The sequence below is a fragment of the Mesoplodon mirus genome (genome assembly GCF_964341445.2).
Source record: "Mesoplodon mirus genome assembly, contig: HAP1_SCAFFOLD_2005, whole genome shotgun sequence".
NCBI lineage: Eukaryota > Metazoa > Chordata > Mammalia > Artiodactyla > Ziphiidae > Mesoplodon > Mesoplodon mirus.
This window is the reverse complement of record NW_028294400.1, coordinates 38,187-51,965: the sequence shown is the minus strand read 5'-3', so window position 1 is coordinate 51,965 and position 13,779 is coordinate 38,187. Positions and strand designations below refer to the sequence as shown.

Here is a 13,779-nt window from a genome sequence, read left to right as displayed (position 1 = left end):
TACCATAGGCCCTTAACCTCCCTTTTCTGAAAACATTTACTTTAAGAAACTTGAAATTGTAAATTCTTTCTCTGCCCCTTTGAGATGTAAATTTTCTCCTAGTCACTTGATACTTTTCCAACCCAGAAATGTCTTTCTCAAGGACCTGGGAGTCAGCTCTTTGAAATATAACCTTCAAGAAAGGTATTGCCCCTACTTCCCAGTCTCTGTGGGGAGTATAGGAGCCTAACTTTGATAAGAGCCAAAGCAAACAGAGATGGTCTAATTATATTGACCAACCTCTTCCCCAGCATCCTCTACTATTTTTCCTACAGCTCATCCTGGCATCTAAAAACTTCCATGCCTTTTGTTTCAGCAGAACGGAGTTCAGTCTCTCTCCCCTATTACAGAATCATCTTGAGTAAAGTACTCCTTGCCTGTTTAACCATCTGGTGCAATTTTTCTTTGACATCACTCCATCACATACTCCAAACTGCCTACCACTTTCAGATTAATCTTATAAAACTTTGTATATGTGCTGCTGAAGTGAGCACAATCTTTATAGAACTTTGAATCACTCCCTATTTCCGGTGGCATAAAGCCCACCATTCAAACTTCTCCACAGTCTTATACCTTCCAAACTCATTAGTGTTATCTTCCAATTCCTGAATTCTCTCCTCCAATAATATTAGTACATTTTCTTCCTAAATGTGGCTAACATTTCCCCATTTTGAGATTTCATGTCTCTTCTAATTTTTTTTAATATTTGGAAATTTTATTATACTGTATTTGCCTATAACAAATAAAATAGAAATTGTTTCAAGTCTTTGCAAATAAATTTAATACAGGGTATTAAGAACACCAGTGATGAAACTTCTGAGAAGTAAAGAAGGGCCACCTAGATAATGGAGTGATTAGTAGGAACAGGAATTTACTTTTACCCCTATGCTGGAAAGGCAGAGTTAAGCAGAGGGTTGTAAAGGAGTCCAGGGCCAGGTTAAATGATCATCAATGTCAGACCATACCAGTTCTGTCTCATTGGAGTTGGAGCCATGGAAGTTACAAAGTTGCTGCTGGAGAATCTTCACAAAGTAGAGGAAGAAAGGGAGAAATCTCGTAGCTTATCCCTAAACTCCCATATACCATCAGTTGCTTCTTTTTGGCTGCGCCTGATCAGAAGTAAGCTGCCTGTATGAGTCTGCTATCATGTGATACAAAACAGATTCAAGAAGGAACAATGACTAAATTCAAGAAAAAGCAGCCCAAAACTAGTATTTTTGCTTGAATGTTGTGCAACAGTCTGTTTTCTGTATTTTTCTAACTTTATTGAGATGTAATTGACATATAGCATTGTGTAAGTTTAAGGTGTACAACCTGTTGGTATGTTACATGTTGTGAAATGATTACCACAGCGGAGCTAGTTAACACAACTCCGTTACCTCGCATAAATAACATTTTTTTTTCGGTGAGAACATGTAAGATCTACTCTCTTAGCAACTTTAAAGTATATAATACAGTTCTGTTAACCTCAGTCACCATGCTGTAGATTAGATTCCCAGAAATTCATGTGCTAACTGGATATTTTACCCTTTGGTCAACATCTCCCCATTTCCCCCAACCCCAACCCCTGGCAACAACCATTCTATTCTCTGTTTCTCTGGGTTTGGCTGTTTTAGAGTCTACAATTTAGTTACATCATGCAGTATTTATTTTTCTCTCTCTGACTTATTTCACTCATCATAATGCCCCAAGGATCCATAAATGTTGTTGCAAGTGGCAGGATTTTCTTCTTTTTCATGGCTGAATAATATTCCATCTATGTACGTACCAAATCTTCTATATCCATTTACCCATGTATGGACACTTTGGTTGTTTCCATTTCTCGGCAATTGTGAATAATGCTGCAATGAACGTGTGAGTGCAGATATCTCTTTGAAATAGTGATTTCATTTTCTTTGGATATATATACACCCAAAGCAGGATTGCTAATGTATGGTAGTTTTCTTTTTAATTTTTTGAGGAGACTCCATATTGTTTACCATAGCAGCTGTACCAATTTACATTCCCACCAACAGTGCACAAGGGTTTCCTTTTCTGCATCCTTGTCAACATTTGTTACCTCTTAGTCTCTTTGAGGTGATAGCTCGTTGTAGTTTTGATTTGCATTTCCCTGGTGATTAGTGATGTAGAGCATCTTTTCATGAACCTGTTGGTGATTTGGATGCCGTCATTGGAAAAATTTTTATTCAATTCTTCTGCCCAAGTTTTAATTGAATTTTTTGAGAATCTATATCTATCTATCTATCTATCTATATATATATAGCCATTGTATGAGTTCCTCATATATTTTGGATATTAACACCTTATCACATACATGATGTGCAAATATTTTCTCCCATTCTGTAGCTCGCCCTTTCATTTTGTTGATTGTTTATTGTTCTGTGTAGAAGCTTTTTAGGTTGATGTAGTTATATAACAAGTTGTATATAACAAGTTATATAACAAGTTGTATTTCTCTTGGTGATTTTAAGATTCCCTTGTTATCTTTAACGTTGACATTTTAATTTTCATATTTCTTGGTATGGATCTCTTTAGGTTGACCTGCTTTGGAGCTCTCTGGGCTTCCTGTATCTGGATGTCTGTTTCTTTCCCCAGGTTAGGAAAAGTTTTCAGATATTATTTCTACAAATGTTTTCTGCCCCCTTTTCTCTTCTCCTTCTGGAGTTCCTATAAGGTGAATGTTATTCCATTTGATGTGCCATAAATCCCTTAAGCTATATTCATTATTTTCATTCTTTTTTCTTCCTTATTCTCTGATTGGGTGAGTTCCTCTGACCTGTCTTTGAGTTCACCTATTCTTTCTTGTGCTTCATCTACTGTATTTCTAAGTTCAATTATTGCATTCTCCAGTTCTGTGACTTCTATTTGGAACTTTCTTATATCTTCTGTTTCTTCGTTGAAGTTCTCACTGTTTTCATCCATTTTCCTTCTGAGTTCAGTGAGCATTTTTATGACCATAACTTTGAACTCTTTATCAAGTAAATTACTTATGTTCATTTCATTAAGATTTTTCCCTGAGGTTTTATTTTGTTCTTTTTTTGGAGTATAGTCCTCTCTTTCTTCATTTTGCTTGACTCTCTGTGTTGGTTTCTATGCATTAAGTGAAATAGCCACATCTCCCAGTCTTGAAGAGCTGTGTGACAGATGAACCTTGTCATTTAACCCTGTCTACTCTTGGTTGCCTCTCAAATCTTTGTGATTGTCTAAGCAGTTTATTTTTAATAGACCTGGCACACCATCCCAGGAGTTGAGGGTGTGCCAAGACAAATGAGCAACCCAAAGTGGAGGATCTCAGGCAGTACCTAGATTCAGGTTGATAGGAAGCCAGAAAATTTGGTAACAGCTTTTAAAGAATGCAAATATATTTAGCCTTGTGAGATTGCAAGTGTAAGCCCAGCTGCGCCCCAGAAGCAAGCAATCTGAAGGTGTTCCCCGGGGAGCAGTCACAAGAAAACAGTGCTTCACATAAGTGTACAAGCTCCATTCTGGGAGATACCAGTGAACTGTAGTAAGGCAGAGTAAGGGTGGAGAGATGGCACCCCCAGCCTACCTTCCCTGAGAGCACATCCGTAGCCTCTAGATGTGTGCTGAACCTGAAGTCTGCTCTTAAGTCTTGTCCCTACTAGCAAATAGGCTTTTTTCATGTAAAGACTGGGGCTGTGTCTCAGTCTGATGTGTAGTGGTACATCCTGGGGGTGGTATCCTGCCAAGAACTGTCTCTCCAATTGTTACAGTCCCATGGGACCCAGAAAAGAAATCCCTCCTGGCCTCCAGAGCCAGGTGATCAAGGAGCATCCCCTGAGTGGAGGCCACAAAAATGGGATCTCCTGTCTTGGAGATTCTGGGTCTCTGGAGCACATCAAAAGGAAAGTGTGAAGATGATGCTTACTGGCTGAGTGAGGCGGTGGGAAGAGTGCAAAGATGACACCATTTGAATAAAGGGAAAGAGGGAAAAGAAAAAAAGAAAAAGAAAAAGAAAATATATATATATATATAGCAAGACAGAGGAAGAGCAGGGAAGAAGGAGCCAGCTGGCTGGAGCACAAAGTTGTCACCTGCAGGAAAGGAAAAAGGGGAAAAAAGATGGCACCTTTCAGTTTTATCAAGGCAGAGAGAGAGCAGGAAGATGGCACCTGCCAGCCTCTGTCCCTGGGGAGTATTCCAGCAGGCCCCTGTTCCTCAGATTAATGCTGTAAAATTGGGAAGTGAGTCTCTTTCACAAAAAGTCAGAGTGCTTTTCAAACAAACAGAATATTATTTATGTATATGTAAGTTTATTTATTTATTACAATAATCTAGGAGGTAAGACTTTACAAATAAACAAATGTGCAGAAGTATGAACTAACTTGCTTGTGAATAACAGACCTGGAGCATGCCTCAGAGAAAGTGTGTAAAATGGCTCAAAACTAGAGAAAGCATAGAAGCAAACTAACCACTGACACGGCACTAATAGGAAAGCTATCAAAAGTCTAAATCTGGGCTTCCCTGGTGGCACAGTGGTTGAGAGTCCGCCTGCCGATGCAGGGGACATGGGTTCGTACCCCGGTCTGGGAAGATCCCACATGCCGTGGAGTGGCTAGGCCTGTGAGCCATGGCCGCTGAGCCTGCACGTCTGGAGCCTGTGCTCCACAGTGGGAGAGGCCACAACAGTGAGAGGTCCATGTACTGCAAAAAAAAAAAAAAAAAAAAAAAAAAAAGTCTAAATCTGAGCAGAACCAGGAAGAAAGGAAATCATAAGAGGGATGAGACCTTGCTAAATAAATACATTTTTATTTCCATAATTAGAGGTAAGAATAAGGAAGAGATGAAACTAATTCCTAGTGTCAAGCCTATGTAAGTGGAAAGGGTGTGATTTCAATTAACAAGAATTTCTTGTTTAGATTCAAAACAAGTATTTGTGTCAAAGAACCAATTCCAGTAGATTCCATGAGACATGCATATTTATATTCATTTTTCTGCATCAATGCTTTTAAGCTTTTAACCCATCCTTCTGGTAGGAAAGAAAAATACATAAATATGAAATATCTTATCAAGCTTTAATTATGTTTACTTCTTGATTTAAAATTACTCTTTATTAAGTTAAAACGAAGATATTCTAGACTAACTCCAAAGCAGAATTGAAATGGCACACGAAAATGATCAAACATGATTCAAGCACCTCATTTAACTGAGATTTTACTACGTTTGTCTAATGATGTTTAAAATTGTGTTTTCATTAAACATAGCGGAGTAGAGCAAAACAGGGAGAGTCATCCTATAGACCTTGTTTGAATCTAAACATATTATCTATTACTGTAACTTTGAGAAAATCACTTAATTTGCATCAGCCTCAATGCCTTTATCTCTGAGAATAGTAATACCTATCTTGCATGGGGCTTGAGATCAAATAAGTTAAAACACAAGCAGAGTGTCTAGCAATTACAGTTGCTCAGTAAATAGCTCTTAATATTACCAATGGTCTCTGATGTGGGAAAACTATTACATAATAAAAAGATCCTTAATCGGGTATCTTTAAAATCAGGCTGAATGCAAAGAACTTCAGATTTTATGTCCTCCCTTTTTTTATTTTTACCCAGAGAATAATGCAATTCAGAAAACAGAGGGAGAGATTAATTTCCACTTCAACTGAAAAGTCATCATTATAAGATTTTTTTCATCATGTGCTATAGTACATTAAATATAACCATAAAATCTTTGTTACCTCTCTATTGAAAGGTAGAATGTGGTGTCCCACTTCTTGAAGATGAGCTGATACAGTGGCTTATTCAATCAACAGAATGCAAGAGAAAAGGTGTTCTTGCACTTGTGAGGTTAAGTCATAGGAAGACTTACAGATTCCAGCCAAGTCTCTTGAGATGTTTACTTTGGGTGAAGCCACTCACTATGTAAGAGTTCAACTACTTTGAGATATCCAGGTTGCTAAGCCTCCAAAACTACACTGAGAAATTTCATGGAGAAAGACAGAGACAGAGAGGAAACCAGCCCCAGACTTTTCAGCCTGTGCAGCCCAACTCAAGCCCCAGATTTGTGAATGAAGATGCCATCTTGGTTGGACATTTCAGCACCAAAAGATGTGACTCAAAGAAAACTTAGCCAGAACCAAGGCCCCAGACATATGACACCAGTCAAGTTATCTAATCTATCTCCAATCATTCAAGCCACCACAGCTGAGGCCCAGTCATGATGGAGCAGAGATGAGCCATCCCCAGTATTCTTTATCTTTATTCTTAGCTCACAAAGTCCTGACTATAACAGCATGGTTTCTATTGTATCTACCACTGCGTTTTGGAATGGTTTGTTATACTGCAATAGGTATCTGGAATATATGTCTTGATCATTTCTTACAGTTCTAAAGCCACGGAACTCCTTTTACCCATTTTCAGGGAGAATGCTATCTCTTGCTTATTTTCAGTCTCCCTTTGAGTCATAGAATCTGTTCAGAAGCTTCCTTGGACAGAGTCAGTAAAAGAAAACTCTTGATTACAAAACTCCATTATTACAACCAGGATAAAAGAACAGCCAAATCTGCTCACACACACCCCATTTTTTCACCACATCATAAACAATGGATTGGCCAAATTTTTAAGTGCTTGACTCTGTTTGAAAGTAAGCAGCTTTCCATCTTCAACCTCTTGTCCTCCAACTCAACTTCGAGTGATGCTTAGTCAACCTGCGGACTTCCTGATGCACCTCCCATCTCTGAAATGAGAAGTGAAGAAAAAATATCTTCAGAAGACTTCTGATATCAAGACAAGGGATAGAACAAAGGCCAAAGCAGCAATATTGCCATCCAGAGGAAAAACTACTGAACCTACACTGCAATACTCAGAAGGAAAGTCAAGACATGAGAGAACTAAGTGTAAAGCACAGCTATATTGGTGGCTTCTATTTAAATAATCAAGGTCAATAAGTAGGTCTCTGGGATGATGATCCCTATACCCTGTTACTTGCACCAGAATTGGGACATAACCAGGAACAAATAGTTCAGGAAGCTAGAGTCATTGACACTGAGAGCCAACTACAGGGAACACCAAACATCCGGGGCTATTAATAGTTCATGTGCTTCTGTACCTAAATTTGGAAAGACTGTAAGACTTTCTGAATCTTCAGGTAACTTGCATACTATTCTAATCATAAGCAATCATGCTCCCTCTTAAGCTAAACCATACAACTTCAGAATCAGGTGTTACTTCTTATTGGTACCACTGTCCACTAAGCAAAGACAGAAATACAGAAGTAATCCTGACCCCTGCCTTTCCCTCATATATTCCCCCTCCCCACTTTTCCCTCTTTCCAACATATTACTAGGTTTAATCAGTTCTGCTGCCTAGAGATCTGTTAAAGTCCTTCATTTTAATCATATTCCTTTGCCCTGATTCAGATCCTTATCATCACTAGCCTAGGCTGCCCGCTATCTATTTCTGACCCTCCCATCTGAACTGTTGCCCATCATATTCATCCTCAACACTACTATCAATATTATTTCTAAATTGCAAATTTGACCATCAACTGTCTAAAGACTTCAACATCTTTCCATTGCACTAATGATAAAGTCCAACTTCTAAACATGTCATAAAGATCTCCATTTTTTGGCCTTGCTCTGCCAATTTAACTAATGTCTTTTTTTAGTAATTAAAATCTACTATCCTTGTTGTTTTATGAGTGTTAGCAGTTGCTGTTCTCACTTTTGAAAATATTTCCCCCTTTCATTCACTTAGAAAACTCCTGTTCATCCTTTAAACCCCAAATGCAGTGAAACCGATTTTCTCTCTCACTCAAATCACTTTCTCCTCAAAACTGTAATTTTACCTCTGTGTAGCTCAATTGTTTGTTATACTCTAATGACAACAGATTCTTAAATATACGCATCTTTGTATCTTAATATCCGATAATATGACTGACATTTAACAAACGCTAAACATACTTGACACTTGAATTGATTGAATTGAATTAAACTGAATCAATCACTCTCAAGAACACTAACGATTGTGAGGGTTTCCTGCATCAAGAGTACAAATCACGCTGAATTTTCATAATACTGCTAGTTTTGATTGAGGCACAGCAAACAAGTTTACAACAGAGTTCCCCTGTGAAAAGAATAACTTCAGTGAAAGATAACAAATACACTCAGAAGTCCATAAAGGAGGCAGGGTAGTCTAGGGGATTCTGTTCTCATGCAAAGTCTTGCTGAGATTTGATTCAGAGGGGAAAGATTGATTTTTCTAGCTTAAGTTAAACAAGGCGTGGAACAAATGTCAAAAGCAGGACATAGTCTTAGATTCTTCACCGTCACACCAGTAAAGTTACCATCCTTCCATCTCCTTGAGAACAAAGAAGAAAGCCTGCTGTGGACCGTGAACAAAACAACAACTGTGAATTTACACAGCTCCTTCAACTTCTAAGCTGTGTACTGAGAGTGAATTAGAGGTCTCCTCCAGATAGCATTGCAAATGAGAGTTATTTTATTTTCACCAAGCCTTTCAGGTGATACATGCGACAAAATCAGCAAAGTCAGTACTCACTGTGGCAGACAAAGTAACTATTATGTATCTGTCCTAAAAGTTCCTGTGATGTTCTGGCTAGTTTTGCTTAAGTACTATTTATAATATTTATGAGAAAGGAGGACAAAAATGAACCTGATGCTTTTGTGGAGAAGGAATTCCCTGGCTGAGCAGAAAAGCCTGCCAAAGTTTTGGTGTTTCTTGTTTGTTTGAAACAAGACTGAAGGACCATATAATGCAAGATGAAGCCATTAACAGTTAAAAGGGAGAGGACACACTAAAGAGACTCAGCCAGGGCCCTGGTAAATTATCAAAAATTGTGGGCTTTCTTAGTGAGAGTCTAGGATTTGAGAAATTCATGAGGAGAAAAGGCGGAGGTCCCTGGGCACCTGAAAATGAGAATTGCTGCATTGAACTAGGCTGACTTTGGCATGGCATTTTGAAGAAGGCAGTCATATGGAATGTAACGAACAAATAGAGCATATCAGAGCCTGAAAACCTGAGAATAGGCTCCTGTGGGTGAAACGAGGTGAAGCACGGTGCTTGGTACACTATAAACCCTCAGTAACATTGGCTGGTTGTGAATGAAATGAAACCTAACCTGAATCCAGTCCCTACTCGGTAACAGCGGGGAAGATAATGGGTGCCTAGGCAACGTCTAGCAAGTTCTGGGCTAGAGGCGGCTCCCAACTGTTGCGTCACCAGGGGCCACAGAACTGAGTCGGGAAGGGAGAAGGGAGGAATCTGTGCGGAGGGTCATCCGACTGAGTCGGAACCGGACACTCTGGCAGGAAGTAGAAAGCGAAGAAAACGAAACGACCATTGGTGAATTTCAACACCACGTCGTGAATTTCAGATAATTTTCCACTTGTTTATTAAGGTGGAAAACTCGGATTCCAACGATGAAGGAGATGGAGTTTCGGCCCAACACATAAGTCAAACGGACCGATTGGTTCGGGAAGAAGATTTCTCCAGGTTCGTAAATAATCTGAGTGAAGAAGATTACGAACTTACGAGAGACAACAATCTTCTAGGCATTCCAGGTGAAAGTACGGAAGAAGAGTTGCTGAGAAGACTTCAGCTAATTAAAGAAAACGCCCCACAAGACTCAGATGAAAATACAGGTATATTTTGCTTTTGGAGGGAATCGGATGGGATGAATAAGGAACTTCATAATAGGAAATAGTAACTTCATAATAGGAAATAGTAAATTATACAGAAGTGACTTACATTAATTTGGTAAGTAACTTCTCATAAAAAGAACTGGCATTTACTTGATTTTTGGTGAGCATGTCAAGGTATGTTTGTTTGTTTTCCTGATTCACATTTGGGTTGTTTTAATTGGGAAACAGTGCAAAGTAGCCTATTTGTATTTTTCTTGGTTTTCGACCTCAACTGAAAGTCCCTCCTACTTCCTGAATTATTTTTTCTACATAGACATGTAAAAAAAGCAAACAGAAATATTCTCCACTGGGGACAATTGTGCTCTCTTCAACACCTGGGGACATTTGGCAATGGCTAGAGATATGTTTGGTTGTCACAGGGGAGGCATGGGTGTTACTAGCATCTAGTGGGCAGAGGCCAGGGATGCTGCCAAAGATCCCACAATGCACAGGATAGCTCCCCAAAACAAAGAATTGTCCAGCACCAAAATGTCAGTAGAGCTAAGGCTGAGAAACACTGCTCGGACCTCAGGTCTGGTGTCCTCCCTCCCAGTGTGAAGTAGAGGATTTTGCTGTCTAATGAAGAGGATACTATAATACTTTGGCTCTTGAATATGGTCTTATATGTACCATGCTAGGTTCAGTCTATTCATTTGATCTGACCTTCAATTTAATGTCAATTAAAAATCTTGGTAACATTAAGAAGTATTCAAAATGCAAACACTTTTAAACCTATAAAACTTGTTTATGTTTGGGCAATAACCTTATATTTTAAAACAGCTTATCTATTATCAAAAGCACATAAGTGAAGAGCCTACAAGTAGTCATGTTGGAGACTAATGAAAATTAGACAATAATGTAAATTGAACTAAACTACTAGCATTGCACCTTAACTGGTGTTTACCTTGTTTAATTGCATTAGTGTTTTGACAGTGGACTGAAAAAAAAGTCTCTTGACATTCCTCCGACAGTGGTACACAGGGCTGTGTATATGATGAAATACTGAAACATAGACTTCCTCCGGATTCCCTTTTTTAAAAATTCTCTAAGTTTATCTAGGATTAGCTCACTCTTCTTGGATGGAATCGAAACTTTTCTACCTTTACTTATAAATCTACACAGTGCAGTTTATAAAATATTAACTCTATAAATGTGAAATCAGTTGAAAACACCTGAGTATTTAAGTTCTCATTTTTTGTTTGTTTTTGAAACAAAGTTTCAGAGTGCTATTTTATGATGGTTCTAATTTTGGTGGTTCTTTTATACACCCTCCCCATTTCTTTTTGTGAACAGACAGAGGAGACTCTTCAGATGACGTGTCTAGTGGTGACTCTCTAATAGACTGGCTTAACTGTTCTGGACAAACTGAAAATATGACAAGTGGACAAAGAGAAAACCAATCTTGGAGAGAAGAGAGCCAAATTAATCTTAAAAGTGATCAGTTCATATTCAGTTTAGAAATAAATGCTAACCTTGATAATGGGAGTCCAAATCCAGAGAGTGAATATGTAGCGTCTGCAAGACTTCCCAGAAGAGAAAATATGGAAGACAGCCAAAGGCAAGTGGAAAGTCCACAATCTGAATCAATATTTACAAGACCATCTATGCCTGAACAAGATACAACTGAAACATTAATGGAATTCCCACCTACCACCAGTCAGAGACGAGCAAGAAGTAGGAGCCCAGAGTATCGGAGAACCAGAGCAAGAATTGAAAGTTGGTCGCCTCCACGTTCACTTAGGGAAATTGTACAAAGACTTAATCATAGTATACCCTCTCAGAATTTTGAGCAGCCTCTGCTAAGTGAGAATGCGAGATTTTCTAGAACTGAGCACCAAGAAATATTGACACAGCAAATGACTGGATTTGAGTTGCAAAATAGCGGTCTTATTGAAACTTCTAGAACAAGGAATGCCGTTCATGGAGAAAATTCTCCAGATACAACCAGCAGTGGTGAATCTTGGGGAATGAGGGAAATATATCCAACCATACCCTTCAATCTTGAAGTAGGACAAGTTCATTCTGGAGCATATTCTCAGAGAGACAGCAGAGCTAGTAGAACTCAGTTAACATCTGAGACACCAAACAACACTGTCACTTCTGAAAGTGAACGAGGACTGAGGCATATGTATTCACATTCTGAGCAGGCAGGTGTGAGAGCTTATGTCAATACCATTAGAAATCCCGTTTGCAGAACGTTAAATACTAGCTTAAATGATACAACATCTGTTCCAATTCAGAGCACGTTAAGGCAGACAATGACAGAATTTAGTAACTCAAATAACCTTATGGACAGTGACAGTAATTTAGAGCATAGTGTCTCACGTCCAAGTCAAAACATGGAATGGCTAGAGTCACCTAATGGTAGTAGTAGTGGTACATTTGGTTCTGATTCAAATGCTAGCTATGATACCCATTCAAGTTCCACACTGAGTTGGCATTCAAGCCCCAATTGTACGTCTAGTTCCAGTTCTAGTCCTATTTCTGGTTCCAGCTCAAGTGATGAAAATTCAGGAATTAGATCACGGATGTTTGAAGGCATTGAAGAAACAAACTTATCATCAGAGACCAGCCAAGGGGGTATACAAATTAGCCTAATAATATCTGATGAAAGTGACTCTGGGTCCTCCCATAATCTGCAAACTACAGGACTCACCAAAGCACAGATTGACAGCTTGGCTGTAAGATCTTTTGGTGAAAATGATGCACTAAAAGCCTGTAGCATTTGCCTTACAGAGTACACAGAAAACAGCAAGCTTCGCATACTACCTTGCTCCCATGAATATCACATTCACTGCATTGATCGCTGGCTGTCTGAGAACTCTACGTGTCCGATTTGTCGTAGGCAAGTAGTGGATTCCAATGAGAGTGAAAACCCTGATCGATGAATTCTCAGCTATATAAAGTGTTATAGGGCTTCCCTGGTGGCGCAGGGCTTGAGAGTCGGCCTGCCGACGCAGGGGACTGACAATAAAAATTAATTTCACACCATAGCAGTTCACTGAATTTCAATAAAAACTTAGCATGTGCACTGGGTTGGGATGTTCCTGATTCCATGGGAGAAATGTCTTAATATGATATAATGAATCTAGATAGATCCTAGTAGTATTATCTCGTCATGTAAATCCCAGACATCTCTTAGCCCTGTTGAATCCTGGTTGTGCATGCAAAGAAACAGAAACCCAACCAAATATCAATAATTAAGAAGCCATTTAAGACAACATTAGAGTCATTCACATAAAGAAGTCATGTTACATTCCTAGAATGCCATAAAAAGCTTTGAAACCCTTCTCTTCCTATCTCTCTCCACAGCAGTTTATCCCACCTCCCTAACACTACCTTAACGTTTCTCCTATTCCCCACTACCAATGTATCAGTCAGTTCTAGCTAAAAACTGATGGCACACTTTAAAAGCGTGATGGAATAGCATTTAATGAAGAGACTAAAGTGTGTAAAGAATGAAGGGAAACCAAGAGATGATGAAGTACCCTGAGGCTAGCAGCTGTGAGAAGCCAGTATTATAACCACTAGGTTTGAAGGGGCATAGAGAGATAGCAGTTCCTGCAACCCAGAATGTCTTCGAGTTATAGGAGAAGCCCACCCAACAAGAGATGTAACCTTAGAAAATGGCATCCACTGCCAACCTAAAGTTTGGAAGGGGGCAGATCATGGAAATAAATACCCTTGCCTTCTTTCCTCCTGACTTCTAATCACTTATCAGTAGTTCATATTAACCAAACCCAACCTGAAGACACAGAGAGACTGGTCCATGAAGCTGATAAAGATCAGCCTCCTGGAATCACGAAGCAGGGTTAAGAAGGATGGCGAGTAGATCCGGTAAGCAAATCAGAGACCATCTACCACAACCAGCATTCCCAACTCTCTTCAAACCCAGCCTGTGTATGCTTTCTTGCCTCTTCCACTTCCGCTTGTTCTCTATTCCACTCTATGACTCAGCTCTTTAACAACCCTCTCTATTTTCTTTCATTTACTCAGATCTTGTATTTTTAAAAGTGATAAGATTACAAAGCCTTAGAACTTAATTACCTTTCTCTTAAACATGTCACACTTTGATT

General features: G+C 39.1%; 1 protein-coding gene across 1 annotated transcript; it reads left to right on the top strand.

Annotated features, from left to right (window-relative positions):
• Nucleotides 1-9,420: 9,420 nt before the first annotated feature.
• Nucleotides 9,421-12,067, top strand: LOC309798173 (E3 ubiquitin-protein ligase RLIM-like; the record flags this gene model as incomplete). Its single annotated transcript, XM_082646458.1, has 2 exons — nt 9,421-9,664; nt 10,997-12,067. Coding segments are annotated over 2 exons (1,315 nt in total), but the record flags the coding sequence as incomplete, so codon positions are not given.
• Nucleotides 12,068-13,779: the final 1,712 nt, after the last annotated feature.